General features: G+C 37.5%; 2 protein-coding genes across 3 annotated transcripts in view; both read left to right on the top strand.

Moving 5' to 3' along the window:
• LOC131065719 (uncharacterized) overlaps positions 1-19590 on the top strand; it is a 106405-nt gene that overhangs the window by 60514 nt on the left and 26301 nt on the right. The window lies entirely within an intron of this gene.
• LOC131065720 (uncharacterized) lies at positions 13480-15579 on the top strand. Its single transcript, XM_058000320.2, has 2 exons — positions 13480-15069; positions 15178-15579. The coding sequence occupies exons 1-2, from the start codon at positions 14680-14682 to the stop codon at positions 15289-15291; spliced, it is 504 nt and encodes a 167-aa protein (XP_057856303.2). The 5' UTR covers positions 13480-14679; the 3' UTR covers positions 15292-15579.

Below are 19590 nucleotides of genomic sequence, written 5' to 3'. Positions count from 1 at the left end.
GAGTCCGTGGCGAGTCCGAGTTTTTAAACTTTGGTCCCACCTTAAGAAGGCCCTGGGACATAATGTTGTTGCTTCAGCTGAGTTACCTCCGCTTGATGAGGAGGGAGAGTTGGTTTTGGTTCCTGAAGCTATCCTTGATTTCAGGGAACGATCTTTGAGGAAAAGAGTGATCAGGGAATACTTGATCAAATGGAAAAATCTACCAGTAGAGGATGCTACGTGGGAAAATGAGGAGATTTTACTACATCTAGCCTTACAGTTGCTTGAGGACAAGCAATTTTGGGGAGGGCGGATTGTAATGTCCCCTTCTCATTGATGTCCTTCCAGTGGTTCATTAGCCTATTCCTGAGACCCGTAGGCTAGGTGGAATGAAGAATGAGGGTCAAGCATTGATGAGGCAAGAACTTACTATTTTAAGTAAGTCAGGGGTTGGCCATTTTGGTGATACTGTCCTACTAAGCTCTCCATGCTTTGTCATTGGGCACGAAGATCATGCTTTTCGGAGTAGTAGTTCATGACTTACTATTTTTAGTAAGTGGCAGCATGGCATATTTTTATTTTTGGCAGTGGACAGGGTCTTGATCTTGCAACAATTCAGTGGTCTTCCTGGCTCAGCTTCATCCTCGTTTTGACAATAATCAGTATTGGAGTCATAAGTGACATAATTAAATATTATTTCCTTATCCTAAGGTTTAATATTTAATTAATTTGATTATTTTTACTACTGATTTATTGGCTTTGGAAATGGCGCATAATATCTCCTAAGTGCTAGGCGAATTTTATGTCTAGAAGGGGACATCAAATTGATAATTGAGATATTATTTTATTTCACCTCAAGTGTTTGCTAAGTAAAATCGTGGTCCTTGCTATTTGGCGTGAGGTTTGACTTGAGGAATGGCCCCATCCTTGGGGTCCACGTGAGAGTAATGAAATGCAGATCGGAAAGTTGAATTTGAAGCATTTTCATTTGAATTTGGTGATGTTGAGGTTATAAATAAGAGCCTTGGGCTCCCATTCTTGGCATCTTGAAAATTTGCATTGTTATGCTGTCGGATTAGCTTCAGAACTTTGAGGCTTCGGAGTGCGGCTCTCTAGTGCTTCCCAGTTTCGTACTTGAAATATAATATCTAGCTGTGTGCTGTAATCTACCATACTCTCAGTACGTATCTTAGTCCTTTTTGGTGTTTGGAGCGATTCTTGGAATTTGTTGGTTTGCTTGTGGCTGAAGTACATTTTGATCATACCTCTCTGCTGGAGTGACTGACCGTTATGGGTATTGGCTCATTCATCCTTCCTATTACTGGCAATTTACACTGTAAGTTTGTGGCACCTTTGGTTGAGCATTGAATTTTTTAGATGAAATCGAAATTCCTTAGCTAGGCGTGGGGTTTTGAAGTGCATTGGGATGCGTGCCAAATAAATGAGGAAGTTATGATAGCTTGTCTTTGGTTTGTCTTTATCGTTGCTAGCTTAGTGTTGGTTTGGGACTGATTTTTGGTGTTTTGGAGAAGTATTGAGAGAGTTGTGAGCACTTTAGTGAGTCCATAGGCTACTGGTTTTGCAGTTCCAGCCTGCAGATTTTGATGTTAGCAGAAATTTCATGTTCTTATTTGGATATTCAGCATTACTCTCTTCTCACATTATCTTGATTATTGTAAGGTTAAGTAGTAGTACTACTAACCAATTCTGGTTTGTAACTCTCACCCCGCTGAAAAGTGGAAGAGGCTGGCTTGCCGCCTATTTTCAAGTAAATTGTAATTCAGTCCTCCCACTGCATAAGTGGTCGAGTGATGTCTGAGTGTAATGGTCCTCCCGCTGCATAAGTAGTTAAGTTGAGTTTGTTTTGGTAATTTCAGTTCTCCCACTGAAATATTGCGGTTGAGTGATTTGTGCCTTTGTGTGTTTCTCTTGGCTGGTTCACCGCCAAGTTTCTTGCATTCCCGTTGGATAAGCGGAAGGGGTTGGCTTGCCGCCCAAGCATTGTATTGTTTCTAGTTATTTGAAGCTAATGATCCCCTCAACACCATATGCTCTCACCTTCCCACATTGGGCGCTTGGTGATCAGAAAGTGGAAGGGTTGTTTTTTCCAGCAAGTTTTCAATTTATGCTTTCTAACCTTAATGGGTTATCTGTTTGTGGGTGATTATTATTGGCCTAAAAACAAAAATAAAGAACTAGGATATTACATAATATTACTAATGGATAATATTGATGATAAATGATAATAGATGGAATAATGCATGAAAATGAAATGGATCCACCTGGGATTAAAGCCAATTAGGACGACAAATTTTATGTGTCTACACATGGTTTTATAGCAAAAGAAAAATGTGAAAAACATGTTTTAATCAATGTTTTACGGTTACCCACATTGATGTTTTTTCCTCTGTTTTTCTTGCATTTGTAAAAATTTCTAAAGCAAAAAAAATAGAGTACTCAACAACTTGGTGATTATTCATAGAGTTTGCAATCTATGGACTACATGCTGGTCACTTGGACCTTCCCTCTTATGCTACTTAGCCCAAAACTTGATTTTTATGTTGAGCATTTCTTATAGGTGGAAAATGTCTTCCTCACTATCTCTAGCATCATTGGTCACATAGCTTGAGATTTCCTTTGGACAAATGAGGGTGTGTTTCCACAAGATACAAGTTGAGATGGACCACCATAGTCCTTGCTTTGATTGGATTTGTGGTCTTTGCTCCCTTTAGGAGGTAGAGACCAAGAAGCATTTCATCTTTAGATTGTTCATTTACTATGAGATCTGGGTTTCTCTACATTCTTGAGATATCTAGATCAATAATGGCATCCATCAAAGGCGACCATTAGCAAAGCTACTAGAAGGGACACAACTTTTGCCTTGACATGTTCTCTACTTCCTTTAGATATCTAGATCTATGAGATGGTCTTTCACAACTTTTGCCTCGACATGTTCCTTAGCATCATGGTCCTATATCTTACTAACAATGTGGTTCAACTTCGTTTTGTCAGTATAAATTTACTCTCCTTTGGTGATCCCCTAGCCATAGTGGTAGATGCACATTACAATTTTTTCACTCATATAAAGGTTACTTTGGCCTTGGATGTTAGGTATGATTTTAAGGGGAGTACCTTGTTTGACCTGTCCAGCCCAAGGCACTCCCTAATGAGCATTATCAGATCTTTTATAGGTCCCTTCATAGTGATCAATGACTACCCCAATGACTTCACTATTTGTAGTCTAGATATTGATACTTGATGATCTCTAATTTTCCTCAGTGTTTGCTCTTTGGGAAGACTAGGACTTGCCTAGAATTGGCAAGTCCCAACAAATAGATTCAGCTAGGTGTATGAAAATCAGGAAAAAAGCATAAAAAATTTTAAATGCTTAAACATAAAAGCATGGAAGACAACTGTTTTTGAAGGGTTTGGAGGACTTTTGGAGGATTATTACAAGGGATAAAATTATGAAATATGGCTGGAGGGCTGCTGCCCCTCAACACCATTGGGGGCCTTGCACTAGACCCCCACAAGGTTTGCTGCCCCTTGACCAACTAGAGGTGCTACCAAATTCTTTCTCTTGTTTTAAAGAAAAAAAAAATTGAAAATCTTTTTGGGCCATGTTGGATGGGAGAGCAACATTTTTTTATTTTTTGAATTTTTTCCAATTAAATTCCTTGTAATTAAATTAAATTTATACTTCTAGTATGCTTAGTCAAACCCTATCCTAAGTAATGATCCGAAGGCTATAGTAGGATATGTATACTTGTCTAAGATACAAGCGCAAGATTCCACAAAGCTAGTAATGTTGGCTGAGGGATACAAGCTGCTTTCTACCATAGTTTATGACTCCATATTGTGATTTTTGTTTTTGATGCCATGGATATCATAATCCATGAGTTAATACATTTAAAAATGATGTTTCTTTTAGTTACATTTTATACTTGTGTGATTGATGTATGTGATCAAAGTATTTTCTATTTGTTTAACTTATTGTGTCTTTAAAGTTTATTCATTGAAGAATGCATGATAATACTTATAAATCCTTAAAAATATCTATATTTCATGGTTTCTTCAATATGTTGAGTCTTTGTCGAGGCTTGGTCAAGTTTGAACATTGAGTTAAGAGTGCTGGTAAAAAGTCAGCTTGCTGAGTTTGAATTGAGTCCAAGTCTTGTATCTAAGTTTTGGGTTCTTGTTCATGACCCCTTGACTATATGTACTAGTTTCTTGACCACTTATGTGGGTAGTTCCTTGTTTGAAATTTATTTTCTTTTGTTCTTCTCTTTCATGGGACAAGTCTAGGTTTATTTTCCTAGAACTTTCTATTGTATAGTGCTGTACTCTTGAGTCCCATTGACCTACATTTGGTCAATTATGGACATTAATATTTATTCTTTCTTTCTTTCTTTCTTTCTTTATTTTTAACAAGTTGTACAAATTATGTGTTGGCAAAGCCATTGTCCATTTGCAATGCTATACATACTAGCCCAAAATGTAAGAAAAAGGTCACAAAATTCATTAGAGAATATAAATTATACTGCTCAAGCAAATCCAAAGTTAGAAAAAAAGGATTGCACATGCCTCCACCTAAGGGTACTAAACCCTTAGGTGAGATCAGTAAGGGGGGCAGTAAAGGGGGCAGCCATTTGAGAATATCCCTTCACAAACATTCTATAAAAAACACAAAGTCCCAAAAAACCTTTCAACTAAGTAAGGTTCTCTGGGGGAGGCCAATCCAAGATTGCCTTAATTTTTTCTGGATCACTAACTCCCTTAGAGCCGATCACATGCCCAAGGTGAAGCAACTCGGTCATTCCAAATTCACATTTGGACTCCTTAGTGAATAAAGACTCCGACTCCAAAATGCTAAGCACTTCCTCCAAGTGCTTGAGATGCTCTTCCCATGACTTACTATAGATGAGGATGTCATTGAAAAGATAAGCACGAACTTCCCCAACTACTTCTGAAATATCTTGTTCATATAGGACTGAAAGGTAGCGGGTGCATTAGTCAAACCGAAAGGCATGACTAGAAACTCAAAATGCCCAAAGTGTGGTGTAGGAGCACCTGATGGACTTTATGCCTCCATGAGGCAATTTTGTAAATTTTGCCTTAGCATTGTGTTTTGATAATGTAATAAGGTATTTTAGACCATTTTGGAATTTTTTGTATTGGGTTTGAGTCTTAGGAGGCCATTTGTGGGTTATATGGAAAATATTGTAAAAAGTTGTCATGCAATTTTGCATTTTTGGTTGTATGTGGAAGGTGAAGGGTTAAGTCATTTAAAATTCAGTTGTAATTGATCACTGTTGGTTGGAAAAGGCAGAAATAGGGTCTCCAACACGAATTCCATGAGTTGTTGAAGGTTTTTGAAGGTTGGAGTAAAGAAGGAATTTATTTTTGTAGCATCCTTACATTGTTTTTTTTAAGTTTTCAGAATTTGCAGTCTGAAACATGCTATTTTACGGCCCTTTAATGGTTTCATATTGAGGACTATAATATAGGGATGGAAAGATATTTGTTTCTAGTTTCCAATTCTTTTTGTCTCATTAAATTTTATTGATTTTTGTGTAAGATATGGTGATTTTGATGAAGGCTGTCTAGTTTGACAGTTTTTGGTGAAGATAATAGTCTACAAAATTTGTGGTATGGAAATTGTTGGTACAATAAAATCTCTCAAATAAATTGGAAAAGTTTAAAAAATGTTTCTAGTTTAATCTAAAGGTGTTTTGGTTCAATTTCATAAAGTCTTTCAAAAGTTATAAGCAATTCGGTGCAGGTTGCTTAGAACCCTACCTAGGGTTAGCGGTTTTGGGAAAAGTATGATAACTTTTGTTTTAACCATTGGATTTGGCTATAGATTGGAGGAAATGTTTGTATTTAGGCTTTCTTAAATCTCATCGAAGAGATTGGCTTAATTATGTCTGTAGTGAAAGTTATTAAGGACTGTTCTCAAGTGGCAAATTATGTCCTAGTACGTTGATATGGTTATAGGGTTACAAAAATCAATCTATTGTGTTGATGCGAATCCTCCCTCTTGCATCAAAGTGGCATCTGAAGGCCGTCTTCTCCATATCTAACTCTCTCATTTTGATTGATGGTACCTTGATTTGAGATCAATCTTGGAAAAGTAGACAACTCCATGTAACTCATCTATGAGCTCATCAATCCTGGGTATATGATAGCGGTTTTTGATTGTCTTGTGGTTTAGAGCTCATTAATCTATACACATGCGTATAGTCCCACCCTTTTTCTTTACTAGAACCACTACAAAAGCAAAGGGACTCTTGCTTGGGCAAATGTATCCCATATCCAAGAGTTCTTTAATGGCCTTCTCTATCTCGTCCTTCTGCTTCTTTGGATACCAGTATGGAGTAGTTATGATTGGTTTTGTTCCTTCAAGCTCAATGATATGCTCAATCCCTCTTTCCGGAGGTCTCCCAGGGGGTAAACTACCAAATACTTTACTCCTTTTGGTGATCAAAGCTTGAACATTAGGATGGTAATGCCTCTTATCTTTTGTAGGATTGGATGGCATGTTCAAACACTCTATTGCCCATTCTACTTGACCATGACGAACCAACCTTTCCATCCTCTTCAAAGACACAATACGAGGGCCTCCATTTGACATCCCTCTTAACACCACCTCCTTTCCTTTTGGTGAGAACTTAAACTCCATGGTTTGCAGATTCAAAGTGATCTCTCCAAGAGATCGCAACCATTGTATGCCAAGCACCACATCATCAGTAACTGCAATGCTAACAACATAGAAGTCATCCTTAACTTTGTAGTTACCCCACCGAATAGACATATTGGAGATCTTTTGGTTGCAAGAGATAGTAGAACCATCACCACCATCACCTTGAAATCTTCAACTTCTTTTACTGTGAGCCCTCTTTGCAACTATCCTTCCGTCTATGAAATTATGCATTGCTTCGGTATCAATTGGAGCAATAATACAATGCTCCCCAAGCACCCCACAAACTTTTGAAGATTCATTTTTGTGGAAACTAGAATTTTGGGTGATTGTACCCCCACTTCCTTGGTCTTCTTCTACCTCTTCTGGAACCTCTTCATACTCACTTTCCATCAAATCAAATTGCTGTTCTGAAAAATCAGATTTTGATCCATCAGTAGAATAGGCCTCCAAGCAATGAGCATTGCCTTTTCCATAACACTTGTGACCAGGGGCCCATGGTTCCTTACAAGTATAACACAAATTCTTCCTTTGGAGGTCTTTTCGGAGCTCATCATCCATTTGAGAAGGGGGGACTTCTTGGTCTGATTTGGAAACCTCTTCTTGTCCTTATTATGAGCAAAGGGCTTTGACTGAAATTTTGACTTTGGGGCAGCCAACTCCATACTTCTGTATTTCTTAATTGCTTCGGCCAATGTTGGTGGATTGAAAGCCTTCACACACCCTTTCCATGGTTCCTCTAGTCCTTTTGAAAAAAGAACTACAAGCCTCTTTTAGTGATATTAGGGACCATCACAGAAAGCCTCTGAAAATCAGAAATGTATGTGTCAAGTGAACCATGTTGTTTTAGTTGGGCAAGTTCACAAAATTTCACCTCTGGGTCGTTGATGTCAAATCTTTGAATGAGTTTGTTGGTAAAATCCTCATAGGTGACAATGAGGTTATGGCCAAGAGTGACCAAACCATGATACCACCCTTCATGGGTGGCCCCATCCAAATGTAGAGTAGCAAATTTGATAGCATCTTCTTTAGGCATAGGCCTTAGTGACATGTAGTTATCCAACTTCTGAACCCACGATCTAGCTGAACACTTGTCACTTCTGTCATAGTGAGCAAAGGTGACTCTACCGAGGGCTTGCCAGTAGTCTCTTGGATCTGGACGAGTGTGATTCTCATATGTTCCACCTCCTCTTTTCTTTTGGATCAGGTACTGATCCAATGAGAGGATATCTCAGATCTTTGTGGGAAGAGAGATACTCCATGTAGTTATTCCTCACTTCAATTGCCAATGGTACTTCAACTTCAAGAGGTGGTACCTCCCTTTGTATGAAGGTAGGTGGAAGTGGCCTAGGAATTGATCCTTTAGGTGTTTCGACATTTTGTCCCACATTCCTTCCATTGGTATTTGTATTGGAAGTACTTAATTTGGCTCCATGGTTTTGTTGACTAAGAGTCATACTTTGGTCCATCTTAGCAAGCAAATTGGAAATCATGTCAAGATACATAGCAGGAGATCTGACATTGAAAGGAATAAGAAGATAGTTTAGGCTGTGATTTCTTGGTCCCATAGACTAATCAATCTCATGGACATCAGTAAAATCATTCATTCATTCAAATTCTTATCTGCTCTGACTTCAGGAGAGTCCTCTGGGGTTTTTCCCTCTTCGACCATTGTTTCAATTGCTCCCACACGGTTTTTGATAACTTCCGAGAATGTCTCTTCAACAGGAACTAAAGGAATCTGAAACTGTTTTCTTTTTTGTTCTCTGTTGTAGTGTCTAATTTCTCTATCATTCATAGAGAACTTTTGTCAACTAATTCACAGGCTTGCAGGAAGACCAACTTTGATACCACTGAAATATCTCCTTAATTTTTTTTTTGTAACACAAGAATTTGTACCCGTTAATGTTAGCATAAGAAAATCCAGCAAACTCAACCACTTGTTCAGCAGTAGTATTAGATAACAAGGAAAAACATACTGGAAAATGAAAGGGAATACAATTTGGCAGTATAACCAGCCACTTCCATTTCTCAACGGGCAATACAAAAACCAAACTTGACCATTTATTCAATGGGAGTTTTAATATCAAATGCTAGAAAGCAATAGAATAAGAAATTAGCGGTAAACCAACCAACCACTTCCACTTATTCAGTGGGTAACAAGGTTAGCTTCAAAATCTGAAAATTAAGGAATGTTGTTTAGCACTACTATAACAGCGAATTACAATAAAGCTAACAATGAAGCATCATGAGAAAACACTGCTACTATGATTCAGGAAGTTAGAGAATCAATCCTAAACTCAAAGCTGATAATAAATAATGAAAATCAAGGGTTTAGAGCAATGATACCTAGTTTGATATGCAACAGCTACAGACTGATTTATTTCAACCAGCAACATCGGATAGTTTCAAATGGTCATAACTTCCTCAATTCTTCTCTGAATGATCTCAAACTGAAAGAAAGGCACCATAAGGGCTAGGTGTTCAACTTCCAATCATTCCAAGTCCCAAACCAACAACTAAGGAGTTGGCACGAATCCCAATGCAACCCAGACAAGATGGTACGACCAACAAAAGGGTACGACTAGCAGCAAAAATCAGTGTCTTTATCAAAAATCATGAAACCTTGGGCATATGAGCGCCCAGACCTCTGAGAAAGAACAAGCCAGTACCCACAAAAATCAGACCAAACCTCGATTCGGTATGAGTATAAACTCGAATCATCATATAGGTTTTTCACACTCCAAAAACCAAACAAACATCACTCACACACCAGTTAGAAAACATCAAATCCACACAAAACCTTAAAGACTGAGAGCAAACATCTCCATTGGAATACCGTGGCAACCTCTGGATGAAGTTGCACCACAATCAGCTAGGAGTTATCTTTCAAACTTGAAGCTGGAACAAGGTAGGAGGCACTCAGCCTTGAGGCAAGAGTCTTTGAAATATTTTAGCAGCACTTTGTTATCAAAATAATATCATACCCAAAAGAGGAGAGCTTTGTATATATAGGCTCAAAACCCAACTTTTCAAATTCCTTTTTTCTCTCCAAGTTGGACGTCCCTTTTCATGTGCACAATTAACTTAATAAAATTTATTAAGAATCCCCAACTTGGATGACCACAAGGGAACATCTTTTAAAAACTACCCTTTTCATGTGCACAAATAACTTAATAAAATTTATTAAGAATCCCCAACTTGGATGACCACAATGGAACATCTTTTAAAAACTACTTTAAAGTCATTGAGGCTAGGCGTGGGGGTCAAAAAGCAACTTGAAATTATAAAATCACTTAAGTTATTACCTTCTAGAAACAAACCCTCATATTGGACTACCAGAAATAGAAACCAAGTGTTGTACCATACTACTAAAAAATAATACATGGTAAAAATGTAAAAATAGCATACTGCTAAAAATAGTGACTCCAAACACCTTTTAAGCACAATCCAGGTAGCTGTCAAAATTTACTAAAAATAGTAAGTTCAGAAATCTCCTTTGATGGAAATGCATGTCACACCATTGTGAAGCTCTCTAAAAACCCATAAAGACCCAGAGAGAAAAATGTCAGACTCTTGCAAACAACCCCCTGAAAACCTCCTAGAAGATGGAAACCCTAATTCTGTCTTTGATTAGCCTACGTGCCTCCGGAATAGGCTATAAAGTCATCCAAAAGGACTAGTGTTGGAAAGGGGACATTACAAGGTGTGTTACTTGAGCAAGGAGATACTCCAAGGTTGAGATAGGAAACTCACACCCCTAAGATATGAATTGTTCATGTTAGATAAAGGGCAACTTCCACTCCTTGTTGAAGAATTTGTGGGATCGAAAGTCTCTTGAAAAGAGGAGGTATGATCCATAACAATCAAGAAGAATTTTCACTTCAAACCAAACTAAATTTTGATTAGAAATATATCTAAAATAAAGAGCATTTTTTTTTATTGCTAAAACAAAGAACATTTTGTATAGCAACAAAAACATCATAAAAGTAGGGTGGTGATTTCACTATTGCCAAGGCTGTTTTGCATGTGTTATAATGGTTTTGTTCATGTATAGAGGGTGTTTTTTCATGTTCCATATTAATGGGGGTCCTTTTAGCCTACATGATACCTTAAAAAATTGTTCCATGGGGATGCATCCCCTCCCCCCAAAATTAGAAGTTTTTGTGATGGGGACATCCCTAGGATGTGGAGATGCCAAGGAGATATCCCCCACTATCCATCGACTACCACAACCATCTCTAATATGTCTTTGGGCCATTTTCCTCTAAGAGGGGACATTTTTTGGATGTTCCCACGAAATGGGGATCTCTAGGGGACTCCCAGGTGCCCCTCAACCCTAAAAAGAAATACATTGGCATCCCCTTGGAAAAGTGCTGTAAATGTCTTTGTTTTTTAAATAAAAAAGCTTGATTCTTGTGCTTGTAGCTCTAACCCAAATCATAAAAGAAGTTCATTGATTGAAGCTAGAAGTAGATGCAGCGAACCAAGAGTGAGAAGATTGCAAGTGTGAGAGAGCATTAGGCGAGTGAAAGTAAGTACAAATATGAGATTTAGAAGGGTTAAAGTATCTTTACATCCATCACTCCCCCAGATTCACAACCATCTTTACATTCTTCCTCCACTGCCCCAAATCCAGGACCTTCCTTGCAAATTCTTTTGCCCCCCAAAATCCACGGCCATTACCAATCTTCCTTTACCCCTTCAAATCCACGACCATCCCCAATCTTCCTTTACTGCCTCAAATCCCTGACCATGACAAAACTTTTCCTTTACCTCCTCAAATCCCCGGCCTAGGAGGTGGATGATGCATTTCTCCCTGACTTGCTAAGATCCACGCCTTGTGAAAGTCAAATGTTTGAAGAGCTTGAAAGCGATGATACTATTTCAATTCCTTGTTGAGTGATGATGAAAATACCTTGATGAATGATGATAAAATGCGTTGAAGTAAATTGAGTGAAGAGATCTTCCTTCACTGCCTCAAATCCACGACCATCCTTAACGTCATTGCTTCATCCCCCAAAATCCACTACAATGCTAGCAATTTTCCTCCACCTCCTAAAATCCACGACCATCACCAAAAAAATTTCCTTGCTTGCTAGAATCCACACAACTATGAAGTTGGCAAGATTGAACAAGAGAAGCATTTATTCCTTCACCTACCGAAATCCACGATCCACGGTAGTTATCAAATACTTCCTTGACCTACCCAAATCCATGACCAAGGAGTAATCATTCGTTGGCTGGTCAAGATCCACGACCAAGAATAGATCAGGGTGAAATTAGATTGGCAAAATTGAGAAATCAGACCTATAAAGGATGAAAATCAGGCCAAAAACATCACCCTTTCCAGATCTGAAACTTCAGTTTTTCAAGTGAAAAATGTAATTTCCAGATTTTGATGGGCTTCATGAAGTGAATTTTGCGAGTATATTGCATTTTTACTTAGGGTTTTGTTCACCATCTTAATTCACCATACAATATTCAAAATATAGTGAATTTTAGAAATAGATGCAAATATCTTTCTTTTTGAAATAACCTAAACCTTACAAATTTGTCTCCAATGGAGACTTTACAAATTTGGCTTAGTTGTGAATTCTGTCTCAAATCAAATCTTTTAGGAAGAGTCAGGTTTTTGTCCAATCCGTCTGTAACTCTTGGAGGTTCTCGTCTCCAAAAATCATAAATTGTTTATCAAATACAAAGCATGCTTTACTTCCTCCCTCCAGCCTCCTTATAAAGAACTCCAAGAAGCATCTAGAATATTAGGCCAACTTGGCCGACTTTTAATATTAGTCATATTTGGAGAACTTTATTAAATAAAGTGACTTTTTATATTATTTTATTATTTTTTACTTTATTTTAATTAAATTAGTCAGTTAAAGCCATCCTCATGAAATAAATTTAATTTTTTTGGACAACTTAATTATTTAATTTAATTAAATCACTTTATGAAAATTTGGGGACATTACAGGAGTTTAGTTCCTAGTTATTGAAGGCAGAGAAATGCGAATCGCCCAAAATCGCCAAGTTTGGGCGATTCCCGAGCTGAGTGATGGTCGCCGAGTTTGAAAGGATTGGACTCGGACTTGGCCGAGTTCAAACCCCAAACTCGCCCAAAATCGCCAAAGTCCAAAATCGCCGAGACTCGTCGAGTTTTGCCAAGTCTCGATGCCCAGACTCGGCCGGCGTAAGGCAAATAAAGTGACAAAAAATAAACATGTTTTAAAAGGTTTTTATATGATTTTTTTTCGGTTATATTTTGCTATGCCCCTAAAAGTGAACTTCATTTCATTCATTTGGCAAAATAGGAGGAGAAAAGTGAGTTGTGAAGAGAAACAAGGGTTGATTGAAGAAAAACCAGCAAGGAGGAAGCTCAAGATTTCATCCATTCATCACATTGGGGCTGCATTATACTTTGATTTGGTGCATTAAGAGTTGGAAAGGAAGAGTTTGCAGCTCATTTCAAGCTTGTTGTAAGAGGTAAGATTGATTTTTTGAGTTTTTTGAGTTTCTTGTAAGCAAAAATTTCATTTTCTATTCATTTCATTTGAAAGTTTTACATTTTATTCCAAAATCTAATGTATGTAGGGTTTGTAAATTTCTTTAAAAAAAAAAGTAGGGTTTGAAATTTTGATCAAACCTTGCATTTCTTTTTAAAAAAAATTACAAATACCTTAGTTTTTTTGAAAAAAGTGTAGAATGAATGCACAAATTCTCAAATATTAATTTTTTTTGTATTTGTAATAATGGCTTATTACAGCAACCTTGAATTTCTTATTTGCCTCAATTTTCACAAAACTATCATACAATGTCTGGTTCTAGACTCCCACTTAGAAAGGACCCTGCTTGGAAATTTCACAAAGATTTTCCAGGGCAAAAAAAAGGGTAGAAAAAGTGTAAATTTTGCAAAACAATATTCCATGGAGGCATATATAGATTGAAATACCATATTGCTAGCGTACATGGCCATGATGCCGACCCATGCCTGGGACCAACTATTGAGGCTACACGTGAGTGCTATGTGGCAGTTGAAGCACTTGAACCAAAAAAAGAAATGGCAAAGAAGCAAAAGGATGATTTCGCGGCCATTGGTTTAGGTTGTGCAGGAGGACCTTCTTCCATGCCTCCATATCGTCCCACTCACAGTGCTAGCGCTTTTGCTTTTGCTAGTGCTACTGCTCATGTTACTAGCACTGGTAGTGGTAGTGGGAGTGTTAGCATTGGTCCTAGAATTCGTAAATCTAGGTTGGATTCCTTCTTTGAGCCTCGCACTACTCTTGGGTCCCAACAGTCGCTTGAGAGCATGGGTTGGAACAAGGAGGTCCATGATGCCGCTAAAATGGCAGTTGGCAGGTTTTGGGTCTACTGCAGTGTTCCATTCTTTGCAGCTAGGTGAATATTTTTTGTTTGATTGTTTTAATATTTATAGTTTGATTTTTTGTCGTACAACTACAGAGTACGTACTTAACTTATCTCATTTAATTTATATTTGTGACAGGTCTCCTTATTGGCAAGAGACGGTTGATGCCCTTACCATATGCAGGGCGAGGTTCAAAGCCCCTTCTGAATTTGATTTAAGGGGACCAATTTTGACTGATTTAGTGCGTGATGTGAAGAGAGAATTAGAGGATCAACGCCACATATAGAGTAGGACAAGTTGCACCATCGTGACTGATGGTTGGACGGATAGGAGAAATAGAACTCTCCTTAATTTTCTTGTTTCTTCCACAGGCGATTGATCAATTTTAATTTCATTTAGTCATTAATTTTTTTAATTTTTTATTTAATGATTTATTGAATGATCATTGATCTTGCTTTATTTTTTTATTTCAGGGGGCACTGTTTTCATCAAGTCCATTGATGCCTCTGCACACTGCAAAAATGCGACATTCCTATGTGAGAAAATAGAGGAGGTGATCCATGAGGTGGGTGAGGAGAATGTGGTGCAGGTAGTCACCGACAATGCAACAAATTATGTTGCCGTAGGTAAAATTCTGATGGAGAGGCACCCATCTATAGTTTGGACTCCATGTGTCGCCCATTGCATTGACCTCATGTTGGAGGATATTGGAAAACTCCCATGGGTTAAGAGATGTGTAGAAATGGCAAGAAATATTTGCAAATTTATATATAATCATTCATGGGTGTTAGCTCTTATGAGGCAATACACAAAGCAAAGGGAGTTAGCTCGTTCTAGAATCACGAGAGTTGGCACTAACTTCATTACATTACAGTCCATGCTTCGCTGTAAGGCGACTTTGAGACGTACGATTGTTGGTGAGGAGTGGTCTTCCTCATCCTATGCTGCTACCGCTAGATGGACAGATATGGCAGACTGCATTTTTGATGAGGGAGGCTTTTGGACCCCTCGTGATGAGATTGTGAAGGTAAATTTTTTATAAATTCTACAATTTAAGTTTCTGTTTTATAATTTATCCATCATTTTCTCTTATTTGCTCATTTTTATAAATTACACAATATTTGCAATTTTGCAGTTTGTTAAGCCCTTGGTGGTTCTCTTGCGAGTTACGGATGGGAAAAGCCTACAATGGGCTACATATATGAGGACATGGATAGGGCCAAGGAGGCCATCAAATCCATCTATGTAGGAGATGAGAGCAGGTATCATCCCATTTGGGACATCATTGATAGGAGATGGCATAACCAGCTTCATAGGCCCATCCATGCAGTAGCATATTATCTGAATCCGGCATTCCATTTCAGCCCTACTTTCAAGGCGGATGAGGAGGTTCTTAGTGGGTTGTACTCAGTCATGGAGAAGATGGCACCTGCTGGTTGTACTCAGACCAAACTTATGCGAGAGATACAGTTGTTTTCAAATGCTCAAGGGGAGAACACTTCTCGTACTATCTGCAAAGAAAGTAGGACAACTATGATGCCAGGTAAAAATACATTCTAAGGCATAATTTTAATTTTATCATATATTGTTAAATGAGAGTCGAGAGTGAGACTGATTTTTTTCATTTTTCTCATTTCAAATTCAGATAACTGTGGAGCTTTTTTGGCCCAAAAACACCAAATATTTTGAAGTTGGCCATTTGCATTTTGAGCCAACCATGCAGTGCATCTGGTTGTGAGCGCAATTGGAGTATGTTTGAGCACATACACTCCAAGAGGCGTAATAGATTATCTGTGGAGAAGATGAACGATCTTGTCTTTGTTCACTACAAACTCCGCCTCAGAATGACAAGGAATGCATTGACTGGTATTACCCCTATCATTCTAGATGAGGTTGATCCTGAAGCCGAGTAGGCCACTGAGACAGAACCTGTCTTTAGTGAGGACGACATTGATTGGGTCGACCAGGTAGATGCAGAGGTTGAGGCTGTAGCCATGGCAGAGGAGGAGCAGAGAGCACGAGCAAAGACAATAGAGTCAGAGGCAGACAGTGACACAGATATTCTTGATGTTGGTGAGGGTGGCATGGTGTCACGGGGAGAGGCTATGGCTGCCGAATCATCCAGAACCTATCTTAGATGCCTTTGCAAGGGGCCTAGGTCGGGGGATGCAAGCTCCTCTGAGCCATAGGCTTGTAGTTGTTTTTAGTCTTGGTATTTGTATGGAACATTTGATCATATGATGACATGGATTTTTTATTCCATGAGTTTTGTAATATTGTATACATTTGACAATATATATATATATATATATATATATATATATATATATATATATATATATATATATATATATATATATATATATATATATATATCTATGTTTGTTATTTCCTTCAACAACTCAACTACAATTTGTGTTTATTCTTATGTGATTGATGCATACTTGTGTATGTAATCAAATTAGCTTCTATTTGATGATGTTATTGTGTCTTTAAGGTGTATTTAATAAAGGGTGCATGAAACAAGTTTTAAATCTTTAAAAATCTCTAAATTTCTTTAGTTTTTCACTTTGCCGAGTCGAGTCGAGCCTGAGCCGAGTTTTGACACCGAGTCTCGAGTCTCGAGACAATTCGGCCTTGCCAAGTCCGAGCCGAGTCCGAGTCCCGTTTCTTTGATTGAAGGTGACTCCCTGGACATAGTTAATTGTTTATCTAAAGTTCATTCTCCTAGATGGTATGTAAAAAATGTCTTGTTTGATTCTACTAGTCTTCTCAAATCTTTGGTTTAAGTTAAAATTGGTCATGTTTTTATCGGAGGGGAATTGTGTTGCCAACTTCTTTTCTAATGTGGGGAAGGTCATTGTAAATGGTTTGGATTAGATAACCTTCTTTTTAGTGTTAAACTTTTAATGTTGATATTCCTAGTATCTTTCCCTACATCTTACTCGTTTGTGTGGGGCTTTTAGTGCAGCCATGGAGTGGTTTGTTTTATTTGTTGGAATAGAGATTCGCCTCTATTCTCTTGGAGAATGGTTCTCCAGGTTTCAAGAATTTTCTTCTTGGATCTTTTCTCTCTATGCTTTTTGGCAATGACAAGGCTGAAATGTATAAGGATTATTGTCTCACATAGATTCTAATCTAGGAATATCTAGCTTGGAATCACATCATTTGCTTCATTTATAAGACAATCTTAAGTATATATCTCTAATGAAGATTGTCATAGAACTAATTTTTAAATTGGAACAACTATTCTCTAGCATCACCACTCCCATCGAAATTAGGTATTTGGATGAATTTTAGGGTTCCAACAAAATGTTCTTTCAATGGATCACCTTTTCTACCATAAAATTTAAAAGAAAAGTATGTATTAAGGTAGATTTGAGCATTTCTAGATTTCTCTTCCTTGAACTTTCTATTGTATATCTTTGCTTTTGTTCTTCCCCTTAGTGGGTTGGGGTCTTTCTAGATTTCTACCATAAAATTAGGGTTTCAATAAGATACTTGTGTTGGTGGTCCCTTGTTGTTTTGTATTCTTTGCTTTTGTTCTTCCCCTTGGTGGAGTTTTTCTAGATATCTCTTCCTAGAACTTTCTATTGTAAACCTGAGTCCCATTGACCTAACTTTGGTCATTTATGGACATTAATATAATTCCTTTTTGCTTTCTTTCTTTGCCCAACAAACTAGCAAAATTTGGAAATGCAAAAATATGGGATTGCACAATAAAGAAGACTAAACCTTTTCATCTCTCTAGGCTGTGGCACAGCCAAAAGGCTCAGAAGAATTTCGAAGACAATTTCCAGGATTAATACAAGCTGAACAAGTGGCACACAATTCACTTAAATTCTCCCAGTGCACAATTTGAGAAGGTTTGATTCTTAATGTCATGTTGAATAATTGATATCTTGAAAAAGAGTTCATTTTCACTTATTAAATACTGATAGAATTACATAATTTAACATGTGACAATTCATAATGCTTTGGCCGAAATAAGACTGCAAATGGAGGGAAAATCAGATCCAAATTTGAACAACCAAAATAAGAGTGGAAGAAAGTTATTTTCGAATCATCTTGAATAAATTCTTTTTTGAATCATCTTGAATACTTTGATATGATGCCGTTTGAGTGTTACGGTTTAACATGTACTGCTTCTATAACCAACACTAAACTGTATTACTTGCCCCTTTTGGAAAGACATGCTTATGACTTAGTTTGACGGTGAACTTTTCCTATTCTCTTTAACATAGTGTGTCATTGCACTTGACATAGGAATGTACAAGACTGTAATAAAATCTACTTATATTATCAGGCCTATATCATACTAATGACCTAGGAGCTTTCTTCTAATACGATAATTACTTTTGGATGCCTTTGAGATCCATGCACTGTCCTTATTTCTTTTAGTTAATGTTTCTTATTGCTCCGCATTTCCTTATTTCTCCATAAATTATAAATGAAAGATATAAAACTTTAACCATGTCTTTGTTTTTACATTATTTATGACTTTATTATTTTATCATATAATTCTATACCGTTTGATCAAGAGGAAGGTGTTATATTGTGAGCTCTTCAATGTTCTTGTCCTTGTGTGCATCATGATACATGCTCTTTTTTGAAATGGCAACCCTGTTGATGTGGATCCGTTTGGGGCAACATAGGTCAGACCTGTGTGCTATGGGGTTATAAAATAGGGATAACAATTGGATGGCCGAAAAGTGAAACTTGTGAGAGCACTCAGCAAAAACATGGGAAAATCGTAGCAATTAAAAATTAGAAAAATTATGAAAAGAAGGATCAGAACACTTATTTTTGATACTATAGATTGATAAAGGAAAAAAATTTTAGGGCAGGATTGTGAATTTTTTGTGAGTTTTTCTGTCATGCAAGTTAATTAAACGTAATTGTCTGACCTGCTAGCTCGACTCAACTTCGAATGAGCTTTGATAGGCTTGATTGCATTTGATGAGTCTAAGATTGGCTCATTGAACATCAAGTGGGTAAACCTCACAAGTGCATTTGGAAAAACTTACAAGTACCGTGTGTTGGGTCTCAAATCAACAGATTGGATAGGTTCTAAGGAAATGCCAACTCCTATGCTCAAACCTTCCAATTGACTTGGCCAACTTATAGAGTGAACCTATTTGGTTACTAACTCTCTCACTTTAAGCTCTGCAGGACCTAGGCGGGTATACCTACTCACTAGTTGTTCCTTCAACTAATGCTTTTTATAGCAGATTTAGTGTCTTAATCTGATGTCTCCTAGTCTTTGAATGGCATAAGTTTCTTAAACAAACTGACTTCAGATGTGTGTATTGATCTATGTATCTTACAAAAGTATATATGTTACACTTTGGCTAAATTACCTACTATACCTACTCTACTAATCCTAATGCTTAAAAGTAAAGGGTAACTGGTATGGTTAAAGGGTTTGTTTACAAATGATCAGTGCCTTTCCTCTTATTTGGGCTACAGAGTCTTATATTTCTTCAGGACTTATTGTGTAAACTTATGAGACAGTTTTTAAACCCACCACCTCTCGATGAGTCTGTCA

This window comes from Cryptomeria japonica, chromosome 7, assembly GCF_030272615.1.
Source record: "Cryptomeria japonica chromosome 7, Sugi_1.0, whole genome shotgun sequence".
Lineage (NCBI taxonomy): Eukaryota > Viridiplantae > Streptophyta > Pinopsida > Cupressales > Cupressaceae > Cryptomeria > Cryptomeria japonica.
Note: the sequence above shows the minus strand (reverse complement) of the source record. Positions and strands in the feature narration are given on the sequence as shown.

Coding starts and splice junctions, on each gene's coding strand:
- LOC131065720 (XM_058000320.2), top strand. CDS start 14,680: ATGGAGAGGCACCCATCTATAGTTTGGACTCCATGTGTCGCCCATTGC. Junction 15,070..15,177: donor CTCGTGATGAGATTGTGAAG/GTAAATTTTTTA, acceptor GCAATTTTGCAG/TTTGTTAAGCCCTTGGTGGT.